We start from the raw sequence: 24,395 nt of genomic DNA on the forward strand, positions 1-24,395 counted from the left end.
ATTCTAATGGCAGATACACAGTAAAAATAAATTTAAAAGATTTCTATATGAAATATATATTATCAATGACACACACATTGCGTATCAATTGTGTAAAGTTCCACAAAGGAAAACCACAGAATACACAGTTGGAGCCCTCATTCCTAAGTACTTCTTGGTCCTGTCCCATAAATTAAAGGCAAAAAGTCTGCAAGTTCCATGGGATCTCAGAAACTGCTGGTCGCATAAAACCCTCTGTAATTTCGAAGCCCAGGAATTGAGAATGCAGACAAATCATGAAAAAGTAACGAAATAACCACCCCCTCTGAGGTATCGACTGGGCATTGCCCCCACCCCAGCACATCTCCCTCTAAACCGCCGGGGCTGGGGGCAGGAATGCTCCAAAGCTGAGATCTAAATGTGTCTCTGACTGAGCGTCCGTTTTTCAACCAGACACCGGTGAGATAGGAGCAAGAGCTGCCAGGTGGCAGTGAAAAGTGAGTGTGAAGTTGACCTGGCGAAGACCGGTGCGTCTAGTACTTCGGCCATAAACCTCCCAGAGCCGACCCGCCTCGCCCGCCGAGAATTTGGGCACTCGCCTCGGTCCGAGCTGCTACCCCTTCCCGACCCCTCGGGGTGCTGACTTGGCCGACCCCACAATCTCTCTGCACCCCCAGGGCCAGGAAAGGGCCCTGCCCGTCCACAGCTCCTCTCCACCTTAACCGTGGCCGGAAGCCATCTGACAACAGGCGGGAGGAGGGGCCGCCCACGAGGATCGTCGGCCGGGTCCAGTCCTCGTGGGGTCAGGAGGGGCCCGCGGGACAAGGGCTCAGGAATGCCTCCCTACACGTCGGCACTGCCTGGAGCACGGTAGTCGTAAGGCCCGGACAACCGCACGCCGCTCCACGCCCGCGGAGCCCCGCAGAGGCGGGCCCAGGCCGGGCTCCTGTCTGTCGGTACGCCTGGCCGGTACCTGAGAGGGCGCGGAAGAGGCGCGTGGCCGGCAGCAGCAGGTAACACAGGCACGAAGCGATCATGTCCGGCCGCCCGCGCCCGCCTCCACTCCTCACTGCTGCCTGCAGGGCCTCCCTCAGCTCGGTCCCGCCCCCGGCCCGGTCCGGCCCACGTGGTGCAGCCGGCGCTCCCGCCGCAGCGCTTCAACAACAACTTTATTGGTAGCGCAGGTCTATGGGTGCGCACGCAGGAAGTGGGAGGAACCGGTTCCCATGGCAACTACCCTCGCCTAGCTCCCGGCTGCCACCCAAGCGTGCCGAATTAAAATTGAGTGCCTAACTGGAGGCCCCATAGTGTTATTCAAAGGCCACAGTTTATTCCCACTTCTGCCGCTAACTAGGTGTCCACCTTGTGACCACACTATAACCTCTTCGCCCCTCAGTTTCCTCACCTGTAAAATGAAGAGCTGGACTTTCTCTAAGGCTCCACTTAACCTTGACTTCTAGCCCTTCTCAGCCCAGAAAGGAAGTGAGTTCTTCCCCCATTTTCCCCCTTTTCCTGCCTCTACTTCCCTGTCTCAGATTCTAGGTCACAAATTGAGTCCTACCTTGCTTCAGGAAGTAATATTTTGTCTCCTTCCCCACTTTCTAAATGGGTCTTCTTTTTCCTAATCTAGGAAAACAGGGTGTCCCATTGATAAGGGAGTCAAGAAAGAAAGGAGAGGGGACAAAGAGAGGAGAGAGAGAGAGAGAGAGAGAAGAGAGAAACTTCCACAAGGCCAGGGACCAGTTCTGGCTGGTTGTTTGCTTACCTTGAGGTATCTCTAATACAGTCCAAGCACCTACTGTAACCAAGTACCCAGCTTGAAGGTTATATTCTTGTTATATTGTTTTATTTCTTTGTTTCTTTTTGTTCAGTTAACCACTAGGCACCCCCCGACACCCTATCCCCCCAACCACACACACACTATTAGCATATCTAATTGTATGTTGGCTTAAAAGTTCCAGAGACTAAATCTTGAAACAGTATAGGCATCTGTGGAAATCTCCCCCACCAGGAGATTGCTTCAAGGCTACAGTTAATTTACAACTCAGCCCAGCCCGAGATGATGCCAGCCCGTTCACCAGATGGGCAGTAACTCAAGGCAAGTCATCAGAACTCGTCATGAAGACCTGCACTGCCTCACCCCTTGCATACCCTCCATACCAAAACTTCTTAAAGCCTCGCATTTTGCTTGGAAATGTGAAGCAGTTCCATTAAAGCAAAAGCCTGGATCGTTTTTCCCCACTGCTAGCTTTGGTTTGTAATAAAGTCAGTCTCCTTCTACCATACCACGACCTTGCTCATTGGTTTTGCAAGTGGCCAAATCTGCATTCGCTAGCACTACTAGCCACCACATAAGCCTTTGTTGACTGGTTGAACAAAGCATATGTCACTAAATGAAGGCCAGTTCTGCCATCACTTCTGTGCCACCTAGCAACCTCTTTGAGTCTCTCTTCCCCAGTCTCCCTCCCCCAGTCTTCTGCCCCAAACAGGCTCTGAAGGAGGGACTGGATGATACACCCAGTTTCAGTACCCAGTGTCTGAGTTGTGCGATTTCCAATTTGTGGCTGGAGACTTGGTTGTTCAGGGAAGCCTTCTGGGGAGTCACCAGATCCTGGACCAGCTGGGTACATCATAACACTGAAAGACTAAAAGGAGGAAGAAGGAGAGAGTTATTGTGGCCTTCCCACTACTTACCCTTAGTTCTAGAGGTGGCAATGTCTGCCTGCCTTCAGGCAACAGCACTCATCCCTTTGTTTGAGATGAAACAGAGGCCCCAGCAATCTGAAGGTTGGGAACCTCCTTAGAAATTAGTGCACAAATGGTGGATCTACCAAAGGCGCTCCTGAGGTCAGGCCCCCTCCTTTGATGTGGCTTGAATAAAACCCTCCTTGTACCCTCCTTCCATTTTGTACCATGAGTTATCCAGAAGTCCAAGTTCCAAATCAGATCCTAATCAAGGGTAATGGTTCCCTTATCTCCACTGGGAAAATGCTTTCAAAATACAAATTTCTAGGCCCTACTCCCAGAGTTCTGATTTAGCAGCCCTGGAATGAGGCCCTTAAACACTTATTCCAATGCATGGTTTGGGAACTTCTGCTAAAGGATCTAGTCTCAACTGGGCTGTTCAATGCACATGTGTGGGCACAATGTGTCAGCCCAACTGATCCATGTTCTTTCAGAGGCTTTTTCTGAGACCAATTAAGTGAGGCTTCCCTCTTTTTGTTTCCTGGTCCATAATCAGTTGTGTTGGAAGGTGTAGGGTGATATGAGGATCACACACTTTGGAGTTAGTGTGGTGGATCTCAACACCACCTACGTGGAGATCCTAGCTCTGCCACCTTTTACCTGTGGAACCTCTCAGGTTGCTAAGCTCTTGGGGCCTCAGTTTCCTCACTGTGCCTGACCCAGTGTAAACTCTCAATGTTTACTATTACATTTTTGGATTTGGGAAAAAAAAAAACAGCTCCGGACCCTGCTGACGTAGGATCTTCTTCCACAATTTCAGGCTAAAATAGGGTTCCTGCCCTTCCAACTGTAATAAGTATTACTAAACAAGCCAGTAACTACAGGTTCCAAGGAGATTGGGCCTGAAGGAGTGGAGCCTTAGGCTTCCCCAGTCAGAGGAGAATTACAAGTATAATGTGCACAGTCTCCAGCCTCATTGTGTCAGAAATAACACAAGAAGAGAGACGATTCCCTCAATTCATTCCAACTGTGCTAACAATGAAGACAAGTGTGAGCACCTGCATCCATCACCGCCATGGTTTCCAGGGTGCAGAACCTATCTCATGGAGCAAGTGGGAGGTTTTGCAATACTTTGAGAGACTTAAGATGCTCTCTTAAAGGGACAGTTCCAGTGTATAAGAAATTTAAGCCCTTGAGGGCTAACATTTTACTTACGACAACAAATATATGTGGAATTCCAACAGAGTGGCTACATTTATTAACTTATTGATTGAACATGTGCAAATATTGGGGCGGCATAGTGCTTTCTTCAGGATCACAGAGGCTACTGACCAACGCCTGGAACAGGGCTGCCCAAAAGAAATATATTGTGAACCACACATGTAATTTAGAATTTTCTAGTAGCCTCGTGTAAAAAGTAAAAATAAATCAATTGATAAAGCAAGTGAAATTAATTTAATAATATTTTATTTTACCCCATAGATCCAAAAATTTTGTATTTTAACTTGTAATCAATAGTTCAAGATGAGGTATTTTATGTTCTTTTTTTGTACTAAGTCTTCAAAATCCAGTGTGTGTTTTACTTGGACATCACATCTGAATTTGGACTAGCCTTATTTCAGGTCCTGAATACTGCAAGGAGCTAATGGCTATGGTATTGAACATGGGCTGGTCTAGAGAGCGCAAACAGCTTCTCAGATAGGATAGGCTGAAAAGATTTGCTCATCTTCAACTCTTATGATAACCCGAGTCCTCTATACTCCTAGTGATCTGCCTTCTCTGAGCCTAGTGTTTTCTTTGGGAATCTTAAGATTTATGGCTAGATATTCCCAGAATGTACGCCAGATTAGTCTGAATTACTGGATTCATTTGCTCACTTATTTACTGATTCATGCATCCATGTGTTCATTAGAGATTTATCAGGCACTCATCAATGTTTACCCCAACCTCACCCTTGACTTTCCTTGACCTCCTGCCCACTCCCCGATTCCTTGAAACTTCAGCCCTGGACTCACAGTCTTCTTCCCTACCTCTAGTCCTCCTGTCACCAGTGTGGATGAGTCATCCTAACCCCTGGAAGCTCATTGCCATGATCTCCTCAATGACCTTCATTTCCATGTACTTCAGACACTCCCTTCCCTGGCTGCACCTTGGATATGTCATCACTGGGTACTGTTTCCCCTCTGAAATCATAAATTCACACACCCACTCTGAGGGTATGGCTTTCTCATGGCTTTCTGCCTCTCCCACTTCTACTTCATCTTTTAACTCCATCAAACCCTTGATTTCTCTATTCTGTCCTTCTCAAGCTTTCTCTCAGTCATCATTTCTTTCTCTGTCCAACATGGAATTCCCATGACCCCTCTTTTAAATCACTCTCCCCAGTATCATCAACTCTCCTGCCCATTGTTCTTGGATTATATCTGCGTAGGTCGGTAAAACTATTCTTCTTGGCTCTTACATCTGGGCTGCTGAGCGCCGATGAATAAAATTACCACCTCCATAGATTGAGGCCATTAGTGTGCTAGTCTCCAACCTCTCTTCTGCCCTCAACCCTCCCCAGCAATTCTATGCTCTTTAATTAGCTTTCTCTCCCATTCTCACAATGATCATTCTTTTCAAACTTGCTGCCGTATTGCCTCCCTTCTTGCTCTCAGGAGATTATCTCCCCATCAACTTTAGAGAAAAAATAGAGCCACCAAGTGTAAATTCTCTAATCCCTGTTGCTACAATAATGCATTGACCAGCATCTCTAACCACCTTTTCCTCTTCTCCCAACACAGCAGTTGGAACTTCCACCAAGCTCCGGACCCCCTCCTGCCTGCCTCCTCTGAGATGACGCTCCTTCTACTACCCCTCTCCTTTCCTTCACTGACCGCTTCTCATCAACATTTAAGACATGCTCAAATCACTCCTGTCAAGAAGCCCTTCTTCAGTGCCAGGTCCCCTCCAGCTAGCCCCTGCGTTCCCACCTCTCACAGCCAATCTTCTTGCAAGAGTTGTCTGCAGCTGCTGTCTATAATTCCTCACTCTTATTCATGCTCATTCCACTATGATATAGCTTCCACCACCATCACGCCACCAAAACTCCCTCCTCACTGTTCCTGATGCTTTCCTTGTTGAGGATAGTAGGGTCCTGCAGAAAGAACACGCCCTAAGCATTATTATTCCCTGAATATTCTGTCATTTTGCATAACCTCCCCCTTCTTGTAAGATTCTCTTCCCTTGGTTTCCGTGACATTCTTGTTTTTCGCTTGTCTTGGTGGATGTCCTATCCTTGTGTCCTTCACTTCTGTTCCTCTCACCACCATCCTTTTCCTGATGATGTTCCTAGGATTTCTCCTTTGGCCTCTTCCCTCCTCTTCCTCCACCGTCCCTTCTTGAGAAAGTCTCACCACTCCAATGGCTTCAAATACCTATCCTTTTTCTGGGCCACAGACCCATAAATCTTTTTGCCTGTGGACCTCTCCCAACGGACACCCCAGCAGCAACTCAAAGACAACCCAGGCAAAGCTGTACCCATCACCACCATCCTCCAAAAGACTCCTGCCCCAGCTCCTTTGTTCTGTCCTTTAGGAGTGGCACAACCATGTACTGAGCTATCCTGGCCCCCGCTTTTTTCTTCTCTTTCTCTTTTATATCTGATTGATTCCCAAATCCAACTGGTTTGGCCTTCTTTGTATTTATTCAGTGGATCCACTTCCTCCAGCCACTCCTGACTAGTGTTGATTGTCCTCTGCCTGGATCCATTTTCCACACTGCAGCCAGAGCAATCTTTCACTGTGTGAATCATATCAGGTCACTGCCGCCTAAAACCTTTTACTGCAAACTCCCACTGTCCTCAAAATCTAAGCCAAGCTCCTTGGATTAACTGTACAGTCAATTCACCTCCCACCCCTAAGTGCTTTCAGATCCACCTCTCAGGACCATGAAGGCTTACCTCACAAACCAGTAGTTCAAAAGCACAACAGTTTAATCAGAGGGTACAGCACATGCTGGTTATGTGGTTTCTGAAATACTAGCCCCACAACAAAATCGAAAAGATACAAATTCAGCTGATTTTCAACAATGGTGAAAAGACAATTAAATGACAAAAGAATAGTCTTTCAATAAATGGCGATGGAACAATTGAACGTCCACATGTGAAACAAATGAAACTCAACCTATAACTTCACACCTTATACAAAAACTAACTCAAAATGGGTCACAGGAAAAGTTCTGGAAATAGATGGTGGTGATGGTTGCACAACATTGTACGTATACTTAATCTCACTGAATTGTACACTTTAAAATGTTAAATTTCATGGTTAAATGACAAATTTTATCATGCATATTTCACTGCAATAAAAAAAATTAAATGGGTCATAAACCTAAATGCAAAAGCCAAAACTATAAAACTTCTAAAACAAAACAGGAGAAAATCCGCATGACCTTGGTTAGGCAAATAATTTTTAGATATGACACCAAAAATGTGATCCATAATAGAAAAAAAACTATTTGTATAATTTTGACAAAATTTGGCTTTATTAAAATTAAAACTTTTACTCTGTGAAAGACATTGTTAAGAGAATGAGAAGACAAGCCACAGACTGAGAGAAAATATTTGCAAATCACATTTCTGACAAAAGATTTATTTCCAGAATATATCAAGAATTTGCCAAACTCAGCCATAAGAAAATAAATAACCCAACTTAAAGTGAACAAAAGGGCCGGGCGCAGTGGCTCACGCCAGTAATCCCAGCACTTTAGAAGGCCGAGGCGGGCAGATCACCTGAGGTCGGGAGTTCGAGATCAGCCTGACCAACATGCAGAAACCCCATCTCTACTAAAAATACAAAATTAGCCAGGCGTGGTGGTACATGCCTGTAATCCCAGCTACTGGGGAGGCTGAGGCAGGAGAATCACTTGAACCCAGGAGGTGAAGGTTGCGGTGAGCCAAGATCATGCCATTGCACTCCAGCCTGGGCAACAAGAGCAAAACTCCATCTCAAAATAAATAAATTAATTAATTAAAATTAAAATTAAATAAGCAAAAGATCTGAACAAAGGAGAAATATAAATGGCAAATAAGCATACAAAAGGATGCTCAACATCATTAATCATTGAGGAAATGCAAATTAAAACAACCATGAAATACCACTACACACTTACTAGAATGGAAGAACAAAACCAAAAACTGGAAATGGTAAATATTGGCAAGGATGTGGAGCAACTGATACTATCATACATTCTTGGTGGGAATTCAAAATGGACATACACATTCGGGCGCGGTGGTTCACTCCTGTAATCCCAGCACTTTGGGAGGTTGAGGCGGGTGGATCACCTGAGGTCAGGGGTTCAAGACCAGCCTGGCCAAAATGGTGAAACCCTGTGTCTAATAAAAATACAAAAATTAGCCAGGCGTGGTGGCACACGCCTGTAATCCCAGCTACTCAGGAGACTGAGGCAGGAGAACTCAAGAGAGAAAAAAGCTCATGTTCACACAAAAACCTGCACATGAATGTTTATAGCCATTTTATTCATAATCACCAAAGAAGAGGAAAATAAGAAGGTGTCTTTCAGCAGGTGAATGCATAAGCAAAGTGTGGTACATCTCTGTAACAGACTATTACTCTACCATAAAAAGGAACTCTTCAGCAATGTGGATGACTCTTAAATGCATTTTGTTAAATGAAAGAAGCTAGTTGAAAAAACGACACATTGTGCCGGGTGCGGTGGCTCAGGCCTGTAATCCCAGCACTTTGGGAGGCCGAGGCGGGTGGATCATGAAGTCAGGAGATCGAGACCATCCTGGCTAACATGGTGAAACCCTGTCTCTACTAAAAATACAAAAAATTAGCCGGGCGTGGTGGCGGGAGCCTGTAGTCCCAGCTACTCCGGAGGCTGAGGCAGGAGAATGGCTGAACCTGGGAGGCGGAGCTTGCAGTGAGCTGAGATCCGGCCACTGCACTCCAGCCTGGGTGACAGAGCGAGACTCCGTCTCAAAAAAAAAAACACGACACATTGTATGGTTTCATTAATGTAACTTAGAAAAGGCAAAACTATTAGGATAGAAAAGAGAAGAGTGGCTGCCAGGAGATAGGGAGGGACGAGGGGTAAAAGAGGCAGCATGAGGGGCTGTTGAGGGTGATGGAACTCTTTTGAATGGGACTGTGGTGGTGGATATATGATTTCATGAATTTGTCAAAACATATAGAACTCTACACCACAAAGAATGAATTCTGCCATGTATCAGCCATAATAAAATCAACCAGGATGTGTGAGGAAACATGAAATGCAGACTCTGACAAATGAATCTAACTATTATACGTGAATTAAATAACCCACTGAAGGGGGTGAGAAGAAAGAGTTGACCTAAGTAACTGGGGAAAAATGTATTTTGATTGGATACCATAAGGGTAAACAACCACAACCTTATATACTAACAGACACCATGCTGTAGTTAGTAAATTTGTTTCTAGGACTATGGCTTAGCAATTCTGAAACTAATTATGTATATATATTAGAGATGAACACATAAGCAGATATATGGTAGAAAACAAGAGCCAGGTTTATGGCCAGGAGAAAGAAATGACAAATACGAAAAAGGAGACGGCATGAATGAGTCACGTAGTGCTGGACTGGGGATCGAGGCATAAGTATAGACTCATGGCTTTTGTTCAGTGTACATATATAGATGGACTGGTATGGAAATAAATATAAATGTTTGTTATGGGTGGGTTAGTTTACATGCACACACATATATTTCCTAGCTCTGTTCACCAAAAAGTCCAGAAGTAGTGATACCCACATAGTGATGAGTGCACAACCTCCCAGATCTAGGTTTCCAAATACAATTCTCCTTGGAAAAATAATTTCTTCTTTTTTTTTTTTTTTTTTGAGACAGAGTCTCACTCTCGCCCAGGCTGGAGTGCAGTGGAGAGATCTCTGCTCATTGCAACCTTTGCCTCCCGGGTTCAAGTGATTCTTGTGCCTCAGCCTCCTGAGTAGCTGGGACTACAGGCACGTGCCACCACACCTAGCTAAGATAGGGTTTCACCATGTTGGCCAGGCTGGTCTCAAACTCCTGACTTCAGGTGATCCTCCTGCCTCAGCCTCCCAAAGTGCTGGGATTACAGGCATGCATCACCGCGTTCGCCCAGAAAAGTAATTTCTGTGACTCCAGAGAGTAAGGAAGTGCTCAAAAAAAGGGGGAGATGGATGTCAAAAGGGCACAGGAACCCACCTGAATGAACTCCCAGTGGCCAAAGTTGGAAATTGAACAGTAAAATAAATGATAGTATTGTATTGTAACCCAAGGAATAAAATAAACCTGAGTCCCTATAGATACAAACAACTGAATAAACAAGTGGTAGAGAGGGGCAACTCCTATAGAAAAACTCCCGTCGATAAATGTAGAAGGATTGCAAATACAGAAAATCACCAGGAGAACACCATAGTAATTGTTGAGGCATGATCCATTGATAGATGCTAATATTAGTGGGCAAAAATTTGAGCAGAAAGAGGATGTTTGCAGAGTCTTAAAGTATCTAAGTCTGTATTCTGTATAAAAGGAAAAATAGCAACTTTACTGTAGCAAAACCTGGCAGATACCTCCTTGACCAAGTGATCAATATAATACATCTTAACATAATGTACTGCTGACACACACCAAGAAGGGTACATCAACTATGTGGCACCCTTCCCAATAACCACGACAAAAACATCAGCCAGACCAAAACTGGGGACATTCTAAATATCTGACCAGTACTCCTTGAAAGTGTCAAGGTCATGAAAGACGAAAGAAAGACTAAGGAAATGTCACAGTTTGGAGGAGATCAACAGAGCCACAATAACGAATGTAATATGGCATCCTGGCACCAAAAGAGGACATTAATGGGAAAACTAGTAACATACAAATATAGTCTGTAGTTTAATTAATAGCATTGCACTGATATTAACTTAGTTTTGATCTTTTTTTATGGTTATATAGATGTTAACATAAAGTGAAGCTGAGTGAAGAATAAATGGGACCTCTCTGTTATATTTGTAATTCTGTTATCTAAAATTATTTCAAAATAAAAAGATTAATTTTAAAAATGTGACTGGAGCCGGGCATGGTGGCTAACACCTATAACCCCAGCACTTTGGGAGGCTGAGGCGAGCATATCACTTGAGGTCGGGAGTTCAAGACCAGCCTGACCAACATGGAGAAACCCCAACTCTGCTAAAAATACAAAATTAGCCGGATATGGTGGCACATGCCTGTAATCCCAGCTACTCAGGAGGCTGAGGCAGGAGAATCGCTTGAACCCGGGAGGCAGAGGTTGCAGTGAGCCAAGATGATGCCATTGCACTCCTGCATGGGCAACAAAGTAAAAGTTCGTCTCAAAAAAAAAAATTTTTTTTTTTTTAATGTGGCTGGGCATGGTGGCTCACGCCTGTAATCCTAGCACTTTGGAAGATCGAGGCTGGCGGATCACTTGAGGTCAAGAGTTTGAGACCAGCCTGGCTAATATGGTGAAACCCTGTCTTTACTAAAATATGAAAATTAGCCAGGCATGGTGGTGCACACCTGTAATTCCAGCTACTTGGGAGGCTGAGGCAGAAGAATTGCTTGAACCCAGGAGGTGGAGGTTGCAGTGAGCTGAGATCGTGCCACTGCACTCCAGCATGGGCAATAGACAGAACACGACTCCATCTCAAAAAAAAAAAAAAAAAAAAGATGCCTTTGGTCGGCACAGTGGCTCACGCCTATAATCCCAACATTTTGGGTGGCCGGGGTGGGTGGATCATTTGTGGTCAGGAGTTTGAGACCAGCCTGGCCAACATGGTGAAACTCCCATCTCTACTAAAAATACAAAATTAGCTGGATGTGGTGTCTCATGCCTGTAGTCCCAGCTACTCGGGAGGCTGAGGCAGGAGAATCACTTGAACCAGGGGGTGGAGGTTGCAGTGAGCTGAGATCGCTCCACTGCACTCCAACCTGGGCGAGGCGACAGAGCAAGACACCTCTAAAAAAAAAAAAGAAACCCCTTTAATTTAAAACAGGAATTTTGTGAAAAAAAAAAAAATCACATAGAAATTTTGGAAAAATAGTAAGTTATAAAAAGAAGTTACAGGTTATTACATTTCAAGTTTTTAAAAGGTACACATTTTAAAAATTATGGCCCTTAAACATTTTTATTTTTTCCAGAAATAACTATTATGCAAAGAATATTGCTGTCCACCATTCTAAAGAAAATCTCTGATGATGTCACTCTCCTGTTCAAAACTCTTCATTCGGATCTCTCCCTGAAGCTGCTCTGGCCCTGGTGGCCTCCCGTTCCGCTACTCTTCTTCACAGCCTGCACTCCTACCTGGAGATCTGCTGCCTTCCTTCATCCTGACCTCCTGGAAATGCCTTTTCCCTAGACTCTACTTGTCCAGAGCCCAAGAAAGTTCCCCAGTGTGAAGAAGCCTCACCCTCCCTGAACTCCCAGCACATTTCCCCAAAGACCTTTCTCAGTTTCCCTGCTGCTGTTAGACCCAGGCTGATGGTGCCTCTGTCCAGTGGCTTAGTTGGAGCACCTACCTCTAGCTTTTCTCACTCACCCTTCAGTACCTAAGACCAGATGGTGCCCTCCAAGTAGAGCACCCAGAGCCCTAGACCAGGACACACATGCCCTCTGATCCCTCTTTCTCCCAGTTAATGCTTCCTTATCCTCTGCAATAGTGTGGGTCAGCCAGATGCCCTGAGGATCACCGGTGGACTCATGTCTACCTGATCATCCTAGGAACTGATCATCCCCCCGGCCTGTTTGGTGTTTCTTTAGAAGGACCACATGAGATTAGCCACCAGAATGGTGCTGACATGCTGACTTAAGGTGACTCAAATTGTTTATATGAGCAAGAACTCTGCCAAAAGTATTTGCCTAGTACCCTCACCCTAGTGTGGCCTTGTCAATTTCTATCATGCATTACACATGCCTTAAAAGGGTGCTGTCTTCATCATGTCTGCATCCCTTCCCCACAGTGGTGCCTATTTTAGCGCCCGTGCATAATAGAGACTCAATAAGTATTTCTCAGCGTGAATGCTCGAAGGAATAAGTAACATCTCAGGCATACATATTTATTTTGATCCACAGTTCTAATCATGTTTTCCTTGCACAAGTTTCTAGATATCCCTCATTCTGAGTAGCAAAAAAAAAAAAAAAAAAGGAAAGAAAAAGGAATTTTCACATCTTCAAGCCCTCCAGTCACTGACCTGACCGTTGATGTCCTGAAAACTTATCAAGAAAGAACAAATGCGCCTCCAGATTCTCCTGACACCAAACTGCAACTGGACTTCAACTCCAACACACGTGAGAATGGCCGAGTGTGGGAATGCTGGTTGAACGGTCTCAAGGTAGGCAGCCCCGTAGTTTGGATTTAACAATGCTTTGGCTGCAACAAACTATAGTGATAGGACATATGTTCATTGCGCTTTGCTTTTGATCTTCAGCTCCGAGGTTGAGATGCTCTCCCACGGGAAAAAGAAAAAAGGAAGAAGAGCTGGGCAGAAGAAAACCAACTTCACCCACCACTGAAATACTTCCTACCTGAAGCACAGCTCTCTTGTGAGAAGAACATGATGGCGGCTCTTCACAGTCCCCTAATTAAGGGGCTTGGGTTGGGTCCTGACTCAGAGGGAAATACAACACCACTGAGAGGCCCCCCGCACAGCACCTGAGCACTCACAGCCAAGCCTGGGCTTGGCCCCAGTGGACATATGAGAACAGGTGCCTGCCAGAACCACCCAGAGGGCGGGAGGCCTGCTGTTGCCAGGTCCACCACGTGAATCACAATGACTGCATGAGGTCATGGAATGTTGAAGATGAAATGAAAGTGGCTCCTGAGTCACAAAGTCACAGGGTGGTGGGCATCCTTTTGACAGGGCTCCCAGCAACAGAGCAGTCTCACTCTCCCGGATGAGCTGGAGAGGTAGCTACCTCTCCCAGACAGAGTTGGGGTCAAATTCATGCACATCCAATTCCCATCAAAGCCCACTCTTCCCAGGGCTTGCTGGGAGGGAAGGATAACTGCAGGCTCCCCTGGGATGCCCCCTCATGAGAGAAGTTCACAAAGTTTGAGACAGAGGCGAATGGACAGTTGTGCTTCTTAGGGAAGCAGTCAAGAGGTGGCAAGAAGTTGGCAGCTGCCCTCAAGAGGGTCCTGGCACCATGGACAATGACAAGCCTCTTCAGCCTGAGACAGAAGGTGAAAGGGCATCCCATCTCTCACCACTCAGGCCCATCCCCGCTGCATCAGTACAACACCTAGTGATCGCAGGACCCTGAAGCCCACTTCTTTCCTCACCTGGGACCCTCTAGAAGTGGGATGATGTGTTATACTGACTTGGGTTCAGGGCTTGGCAAACAGGAAGAGTTGGCTACAGTGCTATGCTAGAACTACATCATACTGGCTCCAGCCAGCTTTAATTTGTATTGTGTGGGCTGGTTGATACCATATTTATAGTCTGAAATCAGCCACATTGGGAATATTTACACCACATGAATTGGCTAACACTATAAATCAGGATGTTTTTGGTGTTGTTGTTGTTTTTTTTTTTTTCCTGGAGAATCAATTGTTAAATATTTACCAGCATCCTACTGGTTGTATGGAATGCTAAATTGTTTGACAAGGAAATTAAGACTTAGAAATTCATCACTTTTCTAAGGCACTCAGCAGTCTGGCTGCCATGCTGCTGTCTGTCTTCTAACTACCAGGCTACTGCTACCTGCACTGTGTATCCCAGACAGGCTGGGAGATAAATGTTGGAACCTGGGTCTATGGACAAGGATTAAGAAAGAACATGGACTCATTAGGAACGCCACCATCCTAGAATCTGGGTGGTCAAAACTGGCGACCCCTGCCACAAATGCTCAGCCCACCCAATGAGTAGGTTGGCTAAATTCTGACAGGTCATTCAGAGGCATGGTGTGGCTTCTTGAAACTACTGAGTCCTGCTGATGCCCAAGGATTGAGCTCTGGATTTTATGTGTGGGTTCCACAAGCCTATGGCTTATCCCAGGTCAATGGCCCAGAGGTGGTAAAACCACATCTAGCAAGCGCAGAGGACTGGTGTGAGGGAAGCTCTGTTCCCAGTAATGAATACGATTAATTCATCACTATGAATTAATCATAGTAATTCATTTCAACCCAAGGGAGATTTTCAAGCCCCTCCTTCTTCCTGATCACAAATCAATGTTAGATTGGAAGGAAGAGAAGGTAAGTCAAATTCTTACCCATGCCTGGGTATCGGGACTGGCTGAGCTGAAACAAAGACTCTGTTAATGCAAACAGCACCTTCACCCTCTCTCTCCTCCCAGTTTCCCCAAGAAGGGAAGCATCAAAAGAGAACACTTGTGAAGCAAGGGGAGAATGACACTGGTTCCATCTGACAGGGCCAGCCTCAAACTTCCCAGGCCAAGGCTAGCCCAGTCACCCTTCCTTCTCTTGCTCTCTGGAACTGCTCCTGGTCCATTTTACTTTCTATTCGACCTAAGTTGCCACCTGCCCTGCCCTGCCCTGCCCCTTATACTCCCTGGCACCATTTGTGCCTGACAATAAGGAAGCCTGTGTATCGGGACCCAACCTTTCACCTGAAAGAGTACCAGCACACCTCAAAACCCACCCAAACACATAAGAAGGGGAAAGTGTGAGCAAGGAGCTGATCTCCAAGGCAGGCCTCAGACAGGGAAGGGGGCAGGAGAAGCCAGTCTCCAGGGAGCAGAAGGGAGTCGGTTTCACAAGCCCCCATGGACCCAGCAGTTGGAGGCAGCGCTATTGGGGAAGGCAGGTTTGTAGAGTGGACTTGCCTTAGCAGGGCTTGGCACCTTGAGGACCTGGGACTCAGAGGAAGGGAGCAGAGACAGAGGGGTGGTAGCGGCAAGCTTTACTGGAGAGGCCAGCAGGTTTTATTCCTGGCATCAAGGAGATGAGTTCTTTTCTTCCAGATGAGACTGAAACTGAGCTAGTACCACAGAGCAGCGCTAAAACGCTCTACTGTGAGGCCGAACCCCCGCCAACTGTAGAAAAAGTGAAACCAGCCCAGGAGAATTCGGAAACAGACCTGGAGATTGAAGGTAAGCATGGGCATTTGGGGGCGGTCAGGGCAGCTTCTCCTCAGAAGCTGGAGAAATCTGGTTTCCAGGAGCTGTCATCTCACTCCTTTCCAGAGTCTGCCCCGTGGATGGCCTGTGGAGAAAATGTGGCAGAAAGGCCTGTGCTTGATTTTGCCTGGAGTCCTCCTCCAGGCTGGCCGGGGACAGCAGCTTCAGCTTCCCACGCTTGTCACCTGCCTCAGGAGCAGTACCCTCACGTCAGCTTGTTAAAAGCTGAATCAATACACAAACAGGGTTTTCTGATCTAAATATTTCCACATGGGGCATCCTATGCAATCTTTGCAATAGTCCTAGAAGGTAGACATCATTGCCCATTTTTAACAGAAGAACTGGGCCTTAAAAGAGATCACAGGCATTGCCCAGGGACAATGGGAGTTTGCCCAGCATATTGGCTGATCCCATGTTTGACTCACTCTGATGGTCCTGCCTTCTGTATTCCATATTCCAGGCCCCTGGAGTGTTTCTATGGCCTATCTTGCATCCCAGTGAGTTTCCCACACTCACCTTAGAGCTCTGGTTTCCCCTACTTTTCTTGATAAATCTAAGCATGCCTGGGTATCGGGACTGGCTGAGTTGAAACAAAGACTCTGTTAATGCAAGCAACACCTCCACCCTCTCTCTTCCCCCAGTTTCCCCAAGAAGGGAAAATCAAAAGAGAACACTTGTGAAGCAAGGGGACACTGGTTCCATCTGACAGGGCCAGCCTCAAACTTCCCAGGCCAAGGCTAGTCCAGTCACCCTTCCTTTCCTGTGGCCTTGCAGCTGGCTGGTGGGCAGTGATTCACAGGCAGCAGAGATGGAGGAAGGCCAATTCTGCCAAATTAAACTGTGAAGTTCATCTGCATCGAGTCAGTTTATAAACCTCTCCACCATGGTCAACATACAACATACATCTTCACCCTTCCACGCAGACCTCCTCCCCACTGTCCCCCAGGCAGTTTGTTGCTCTTTTTCTAGCTTCTTGTCCACTTCAAGTCTGTTGCTAACGTTGCTTCCAACACCCAACTTCATTCACCTGGTTGGAGGAGGTAGCAAAGGACAACACTGGATGTTTGGCCAAAGGGTCCTGTTTCTATCTCATTCCCCCTACCTCTTCCCCTGACCGCAGCAAGTGCTAACACTGTCTCTAGCTGCCCATAAAACATAACAATAGGGAACACAGCTAGAAAGGGTCAGCATCAAACCCAGCAGAATTAGTCCCAAGGACAAAACTGGGGGTTACCTTCCCTGCTTTGGCCAACAGGAACCTCTAATGGCTGAATTTGGCACCAAAAACTGTCCTGAAGGGAAACTCGGGGCTCAGCAGCCCTGGCTCCTGATGCCCCTGCTGTGGTTGCTGAGACACTGGGAATGAGCAGGGAGGGCATGGGAAATGGGCCAGCTGGGAGCAGTGCTGGCTGTGAGTCTAGAGAAGAGGGGGATACGAGCCTGGTTTGCTCACATGCCATGAGCTGTTTTTCTCCACAACAGTGGTTCCCACCTGGAAGCAATTTTGCACCAGGGGACATTGGGCAAACTAGGGGGTGGGGGGTTGCTACTGGCATCTTGTGGTTCCATGCCAGGGACCCTACTAAACACCCTACTATGTACAGGACAGCCCTCAAAACAGAATTATCCAACCCAAAATACCTGCAGTGATGAGGTTGAGAAGTGCTGCTGTACAAGCATCCCAAAGATAAGTCTACTTTGTAGTTGTGCTTGCAAAATCAGCTTCCCTGTAAAGCACTTGTCCTTTTACCAACAAAGTTCCCATTGTCAGCCTTAGATTGTTTGGGCGGGGAGGGTGTTGGCCAAAGGTCCTGGGATCTGAAGGAAAAACAGATGCAGACGTAGAGGCCAGCTGGCTCCAGGAAGCCCTGCCATAGGCTGGACTTGCCTAATAAGGACACAGCTGTGGGGCACCCAGAATCCAGGGAGGCCTGATGCCCAGTGACGATGGGCCAGGCTGGCCTAAAGCCTAAGGAATAAAGGCCTCCAGGGGTTAGAATGGAAAGGTGCAGTCCCTACTTCTGTTAGCTGGTTTTAGCACTGACCAACTGTGTGTTACTTGAGGCTAGGTTTGTCGTCGATAAAGCAAGGACGACAGTCCTTTTTATAAGGAAAATGACATGCAAGCTTTCGAAAGAAGAAAGACCATTCACATGCAAGCATGCTTGTTTCTCGCTGATGTGGAGGTCTTTCCATATTCACTGGTTTGCCATTTTGAGAGGTCCACCCTGTCCTAGTTGGGCTTTTTAAATGTCAGTGCCTCTATTAGTCTTTGGTGAAGCTTTTTTCATGACTCAAAACCTTGTGATAGTGGTGGTGAAATTAAAAGTGAAATGGAGACTCCATCAACCATCAAAAGTCATCTGCTTTTGGCCTTTCAGAATTGTCCAAAGGTGGGAAAGAGGGCTTGGGCCTTCTATGTCCTTGACCAGTCACTGGATGTGGCCAACCTGGGCAGGTGGGGTGAAGCACACTGCTCACTTCTAGGAAAGCTTCTGGCCTAAAACCATGGGCCTCATCTCCTACCCAAAGGAAAACATTCATCTGGGATTTTCTGGAGTTAGAGTCTCCCTCTCCCACCATGGACTGATGTCCCAGACAGGAGCTGGCTTCTTAGCACATATCCACAGGGAGAGATCCTCTGGCAGAGGACAGTCTAGACATGAGTGAATGTGACCTGGGGCTAGAGGGGAGAGAAGGCAAAGGTGGGAGAGAAATCCTATTTCAGCCCATCTTTCTCTGCAGATAATGAGAAATTTTTCACCACTGGACAAAAGGAGCTGTACCTGGAGGCCTGCAAACTGGTGGGTGTAGTGCCTGTCTCCTACTTCATTCGGAACATGGAGGAGTCCTACGTGAACCTCAACCACCACGGCCTGGGCCCCAGGGGTACCAAGGCTATTGCTATAGCCCTGGTGGTGAGCATGCTAACGGGGGCTCATGAAACCTCGTGGAGGTGGATGGTTGGCAGAGTGGTAGGCCCAAGATTCAGAGGGCCCTTCCTATGGAGCCTAAATAGTGACCTTTATGCCCACACTGCCCTGGGCTCTGCTTGGCTGCCAGATGGTTTATTTAGCTCCTGGTAGGAGGCTGCTAGCAACCTGGGCCTTAGAAGTCTATGCTCCTTGCAGAGACTTTGGGGAGAAAAAAATAGAAGTCTATATACTCTTTACTGTTCAGGAAGCAAAGGCACCAGCCTCTGGGGCCAGAAAAGTGACCAGGCCCAATGATCAATGTAAGAGCACCAACAAAATGCCAGCCTGGGTCTCCATTCCAAAGCTCACCTTTGCTATAAATGGGTTTACTACTGACCCATTCCATTCAACGTCTGCCTTGTGCAACATTATAATTCATAAAGACTGTGCTGTAGAATAGATCAAGTTTTCCCACAGAAAGAGTGTTATCTCTCAGCTTGGTATGACCAAACAAGGACTTGACCTTGAGTTCATCATGACTTTATATAATTATAACTGACTTACACACAAAACTGACTCCCATCACAGAAAAACAGAAAACCTAACAACTGCATGTCAGCACAACACTGTTTAGTCACTTAGAAAAGTAAACAGAAAATTCCATTATACAACAGCTCAGTAAGGTAGAGAGGTAGATGTGTCTTTAGGGGTGACATTTAAAATTGATAATAGTTAAATTATCCATGGAAAGAATTAACAGAGAAAAATAAAGAGTACTTACAGTACCACCAGGTTCATATGCTCACTTTGCAATAAGGACCAATGCACTGAAACAGCAGAGTTTGCAACAAAGAAAGAGTTTAATGATCACAGGGTGGCCAAGCAAAGAAATGAAAGGAACACTTCCATCCATTTCCCTAAGGAGTTCTGGTCTAGAGTTGTTTGTTTGAGACAGGTTTTCTCTATTGCCCAGTCTGGAATGCAGTGGCATTGTCATGGCTCACTGCAGCTTTGACCTCCTGAGCTTAAGTGATCCTCCTGCGTCTGCCTCTTGATTATCTAGGACCACAGGTGTTCACTACTGCACCCAGCTAATTTTTGTATTTTTAGTAGAGAAGGAGGCTTGCTGTGTTGCCCAGGCTAATCTCAAACTCCTGGGTTCAGGCAATCCACCCACCTCAGCATCCTAAACTGCTGGGATTACAGGCATGAGCCACCGGACCTGGCCTGGCCAACAGTTTTTAAGGGGATCTTGGAGGACAAGGGACTGAAAAATTAGGGTCATTGATTGGTCGGGACAAGGGGGATGAAATCATCAGGAGGTAGCAGCTGCATGCTTTGGTGAGTCAGCTTCTCTTGGGGTCCTTCAGACCAGCTGATGTCAGTATAGTTTCACCAGCATCTCAGATGGAAAACTTAACATTTCACAATGCTTGCGATGTTATCTGTAGAGCAGTGAAAAGGAACTATGATCCTGTGACAGAGTCTATGTGATTCTAGGGCAACAGGCAGCAAACAACTCTGAGGAAGGGGTCAGAGAGCAGCTGACCTCATGACCAATGCTGTGTGTGCTGCAAGCTGGGCTGATTTCCGTTTCTTCCCTCCCTTGTTCCCTGATCAATTTTATAAAGTTTATAGGGACAGTTTCAGGACTGAGAAAGAATTCTTTAAAAATATTATTTATAAAGGATCTGAAAGAAGAAAAAGAGTCAGTAAATTCAATAGAGAATGAGTGACTGAGAGACAGGAGAAGCTACAGAATGGTAGAGACAGCCAAAGACAAGCTGCAGGAAGACTGAGTAGGCCAAGTTCAATGATGCAGACATCTGAGAGAGTGATGAATGAGGAAGGCAATTCTGTGCGTCCATATCTATTCAGTTATGAAATGTATGGTGAGCTCCAAAAAGCCTGGAAATACACTGTCATTGTTGGTTGCTAGAAGGTACAGTAGTCCACCCTTATCCACAGTTTCACTGTCTACAGTTTCAGTTGTTCTTACATTACAATAAGGTATTTTGAGAGAGAACAAGAGAGAGAGATGCCACATCCACATCACTTTTATTTTTTTTTTTTTGAGAGACAGTCTTGCTCTGTCTCCCAGTCTGGAGTGCAGGGTCATGATCTGAGCTCACTGCAACTTCTACCTCCCAGGTTCAAGTGATTCTCTTGCCTCAGCCTCCCGAGTAGGTGGGATTACAGGTGTGCGCCACCACGCCTGGCTAATTTTTTGTATTTTTAGTAGAGACAGGGTTTCACTATGTTGGCCAGGCTGGTCTTGCACTTTTGGCCTCATGTGATCCTCCCCACTTGGCCTCCCAAAGTGCTGGGATTACAGGCATGAGCCACGGTGCCCTGGCAATATTACTTGTATGATAGTATATTATAATAATTGTTCTATTTTATTATTAGTTATTGTTAACATCTTATTGTGCCTAATTTGTGAATTAAACTTTATCATGGGTAAGTACGTATAGGAAAAAAACATAGTATATTTAGGGTTTGGTACTATCTTCGGTTTCAGGCATTTACCAGCAGTCTTGATGTTTTCCCCCAAGGATAGGGGTGGGCTACTGTAATCATTGTTAGAATGTAAGTTCCTTGTACGATAAGAGGGATAAGCTTGTGTGCTGCTGTTCATTTTGAGTGCCTAGCCCCCAGTTGGCATCGAACAGTGTATTCCTAGAATACATGGTCTTATTTTTCTTCACTTTCCCCAACACACTCATTCTTTCTGAAAAATATAACAGCATTTGCATTTAGCATATGCACTTTAAGAAGTGACAGGAAATGTGAGATTGCACTGTTTTCCGGGGATGGGAAGAAAGGGCGGAGAAAGAACAAAGCCGTCTTGAGATTTGTCAAGGGTGGAAAGGCTGATTAATGAAGCGTTAGGAATGCACCATTACCTCAGGAGCTTTGGGGGAAAAACATGGACAATAATGACATCCTCTCGGGACTTGGACCACTTGTTTCTTAGTAACGGCAGTTTCTGTTTGGGAGGAGTTTCTTCTTCCCCCATTCTGTGTATCATTCATTTGACAAGTAATCATAGTGACATTCTGGTGGACTGAACTTCTATTTGCTCTTTGTACTGATTAACGTTTCACGTATTTGTGTTTCCCTGGCTTAGATTAGGAGCAGCCTAATAGCAGGGATAGTATTTCATCCTTGCGTGTATCCCTTGACGGCCCATTACCGTGCCCTTGTATGTGGGGGCAGCAGGTGGGGTGAGAATGGGAATGTTCTCTGTTAATCCTTGTTTCACCAGCAGTGAACACAGAGAGTGACAAATAGACACTGGCCTGTGTGGAATAAACGTGGATGGATTTGAGGACTGGGCCTCCTGCTTCCCCCTAGAATGTGCTGGTCGCCAGTATGAATCTGGCAGTGGTGATTCAACTGATGTTTCTAGACACTGCTAAATAGCACCTAGACTGGGAGGCCCCCTGAGCCATCTCCCTCGCCTTTGAGCACAACTCAAGGCAATTGAATTTTGCCCAGCCCCTCACAGAAATGCAGACTAGTGGCCAGGCGCGGTGGCTCATGCCTGTAATCCCACCTCTTTGGGAGGTCAAGGTGGGTGGATCACTTGAGGTCAGGAGTTCAAGACGAGCCTGGCGAACATGGTGAAACCTCGTCTCTACTAAAAAAATACAAAAATTAGCCAAGTGTGGTGGTGGGCACCTGTAATCCCAGCTACTCAGGAAGCTGAGGCAGGGAGGATTGCTTGAACCCGGGAAGCAGAGGTTGCAGTGAGCCGAGATCGTGCCACTGCACTCCATCCTGGGCGACAGAGAAATTACTCCGTTTCAAAAAATAAAAGAAATGCGACTAGTTTGGATCTAGATATTCACCAGACTTATATGTCCAATTCCTTCCAAACGGACTTCAGGTCACCTCCTATTAAAAAGAGTACCAGAGCCAGGTGTGGTGGCTCACGCCTGTAATTCCAGCTACTTGGGAGGCTAAGGCAGGAGGCTCACTTGAGCCCATGGGTTTGAGATCAGCCTGGGCAACATAGACCCCATCTCAAAAAATAACAATTAACAAATAAATAAATACGAATTTAAAAGAGTGTACCAGATAAGACTTAAGCCTAAATTAGAAGAAAGGCCTCTGAAGAAAACAAAATCAATGCTTTAAAGGACCTCCTTGCAAGAATCTTTATGTTTAAATATCCTTATTCAATGTATCAAGTTTTCCTGAATCTTGGAGTAGGTCACAGTTCTTTCTCCTTAGGGCTCAATAGTTCAAATCTGTTTAGCTCATCCTTGTGCCTCCGACTTGTCAGGGTTTTAATTGCTTTCAGGATCCTTTTCTAAATTCTCCCAGAATCAGCGTATTGTCCTAGCAAAACTCTATGGGTTGGTTCGGCCGCTGTTCTGGTCTCCTCACCCTTGCCAGGCCTTCAGAATTCCTAGCCTGCATCTCCATGCCCACTCACATGGCTGACCCAGGGCGAGCAGAGAACTGACTGGGTCACCAACCGCTTCTGTCTCTCTCTCCCTCCCCTTGTGCTGGCTGAAGTCCAACACGGCTGTTACCAAACTGGAGCTGGAAGACAATTGCATCATGGAGGAGGGCGTCTTGAGCCTGGTGGAGATGCTACAAGAGAACTACTACCTCCAGGAGATGGTACTGTGCCCCGCTGTGCTGGCTCCTACCATCATCCCTGGGGATTCATAACCCACTGGAGACAAGCCGGAGGCCCTGCCGGCCCCTGCCCTTCCCACGTGACTTCTCGGAGGAGGGTCACACGTGACAGGCTGTGTTTCCTATGGCTGTAGAAAATCCTAAGAAACAATTTATGGCCGGGCATGGTGGCTCACACCTGCAATCCCAGCACTTTGGGAGGCCGAGGCGGGTGGATCACCTGAGGTCAGGAGTTCGAGCCCAGCCTGGCCAATATAGTGAAACCCCGTCTCTACTAAAAGTACAAAAATTAGCCAGGCGTGGTGGTGGGCACCTGTAATCCCAGCTACTCAGGAGGCTGAATCAGGAGAATGGCTTGAATCCAGCAGGTGGAGGTTGCAGTGAGCCGAGATTGTGCCACTGCACTCCAGCCTGGGCAACAAGAGTGAGACTCCATTTCAAAAAAAAAAAAAGAAAGAAAGAAAGAAAAAAGAACCCATTTCTGTCTGGAACTTAGAAGCCCTTAAAAATGATAAATGTGGCCAGGCATGGTGGCTCACGCCTGTAATGCCAACACTTTGGGAAGGCAAGGCGGGCAGATCACCTGAGGTCAGGAGTTCGAGACCAGCCTGGCCAACATGGTGGAACCCCCGCCTCTACTAAAAATATAAAAAGTTAGCTGTGCATGGTGGTGTGCACCTGTAATCCCAGCTACTCGGGAGGCTGAGGCAGGAGAATTGCTTGAACCCCAGAGGCAGAGGTTGCAGTTAGCTGAGATGACGCCACTGCACTCCAGCCTAGGTGACAGAGTGAGACTCTGTTTCAAAAAAAAAAAATTGATAAATGTAGCTCTGCACAGTTGCCTTAAAGTGAACTTTCTTAAAGAAAGTAAAGACATGAAATAATTTCATGAAAGACAATGTGCCTAGAGATGGCTGGTGGTGATGGTTACTCAACGGGAATATGCTTAATACCACAGCACTGGACACTGAAAAATGGCAAAGATGGTAAATCATGTTATGCTTATTTTACCATCTTAAAAAGAAATGCAAAGAAAAGGGGAGACAACCAA

General features: G+C 46.2%; 2 protein-coding genes and 1 long non-coding RNA gene across 19 annotated transcripts in view; 2 read left to right on the forward strand and 1 right to left on the reverse strand.

Annotated features, from left to right (window-relative positions):
- The window catches only part of ANGEL1 (angel homolog 1), a 49,678-nt gene that overhangs the window by 24,750 nt on the left and 533 nt on the right, over nucleotides 1-24,395 (reverse strand). The window contains exons 1-3 of one of the 7 annotated variants that reach the window (XM_017880583.1): nucleotides 16,293-16,365; nucleotides 15,737-15,861; nucleotides 2,510-2,624 (exon numbers count right to left, since the gene is read on the reverse strand). The exons of 1 other annotated variant lie outside the window; for it this stretch is intronic. In XM_017880583.1, the coding sequence (XP_017736072.1) occupies nucleotides 2,510-2,624; nucleotides 15,737-15,763 (142 nt within the window). In that variant the 5' untranslated portion in view covers nucleotides 15,764-15,861; nucleotides 16,293-16,365. 5 more of the 7 variants (XM_017880584.1, XM_017880585.1, XM_017880586.1 and 2 more) reach the window with 5 other exon arrangements.
- Nucleotides 1,235-2,503, forward strand: LOC108534948 (uncharacterized). 2 transcript variants are annotated; one of them, XR_001887076.1, is made up of 3 exons: nucleotides 1,235-1,461; nucleotides 1,610-1,750; nucleotides 1,935-2,503. It is a non-coding gene; the product is annotated as an uncharacterized LOC108534948 (long non-coding RNA). The 2 variants fall into 2 exon arrangements; XR_001887075.1 differs by having other exon boundaries at nucleotides 1,991-2,503.
- Nucleotides 13,529-24,395, forward strand: part of LRRC74A (leucine rich repeat containing 74A) — a 43,690-nt gene continuing 32,823 nt past the window's right edge. For 8 of the 10 annotated variants that reach the window (XM_017880594.1, XM_017880590.1, XM_017880591.1 and 5 more), the window contains exons 1-4: nucleotides 13,529-13,881; nucleotides 15,621-15,749; nucleotides 18,522-18,694; nucleotides 23,219-23,326. In XM_017880594.1, the coding sequence (XP_017736083.1) occupies nucleotides 13,845-13,881; nucleotides 15,621-15,749; nucleotides 18,522-18,694; nucleotides 23,219-23,326 (447 nt within the window). In that variant the 5' untranslated portion in view covers nucleotides 13,529-13,844. The remainder of the gene's footprint in view (nucleotides 13,882-15,620; nucleotides 15,750-18,521; nucleotides 18,695-23,218; nucleotides 23,327-24,395) is intronic. The other 2 variants (XM_017880596.1, XM_017880600.1) reach the window with 2 other exon arrangements.

This window comes from Rhinopithecus bieti, unplaced genomic scaffold (assembly GCF_001698545.2).
Source record: "Rhinopithecus bieti isolate Rb0 unplaced genomic scaffold, ASM169854v2 scaffold_11380, whole genome shotgun sequence".
Taxonomy (NCBI): Eukaryota; Metazoa; Chordata; class Mammalia; order Primates; family Cercopithecidae; genus Rhinopithecus; species Rhinopithecus bieti.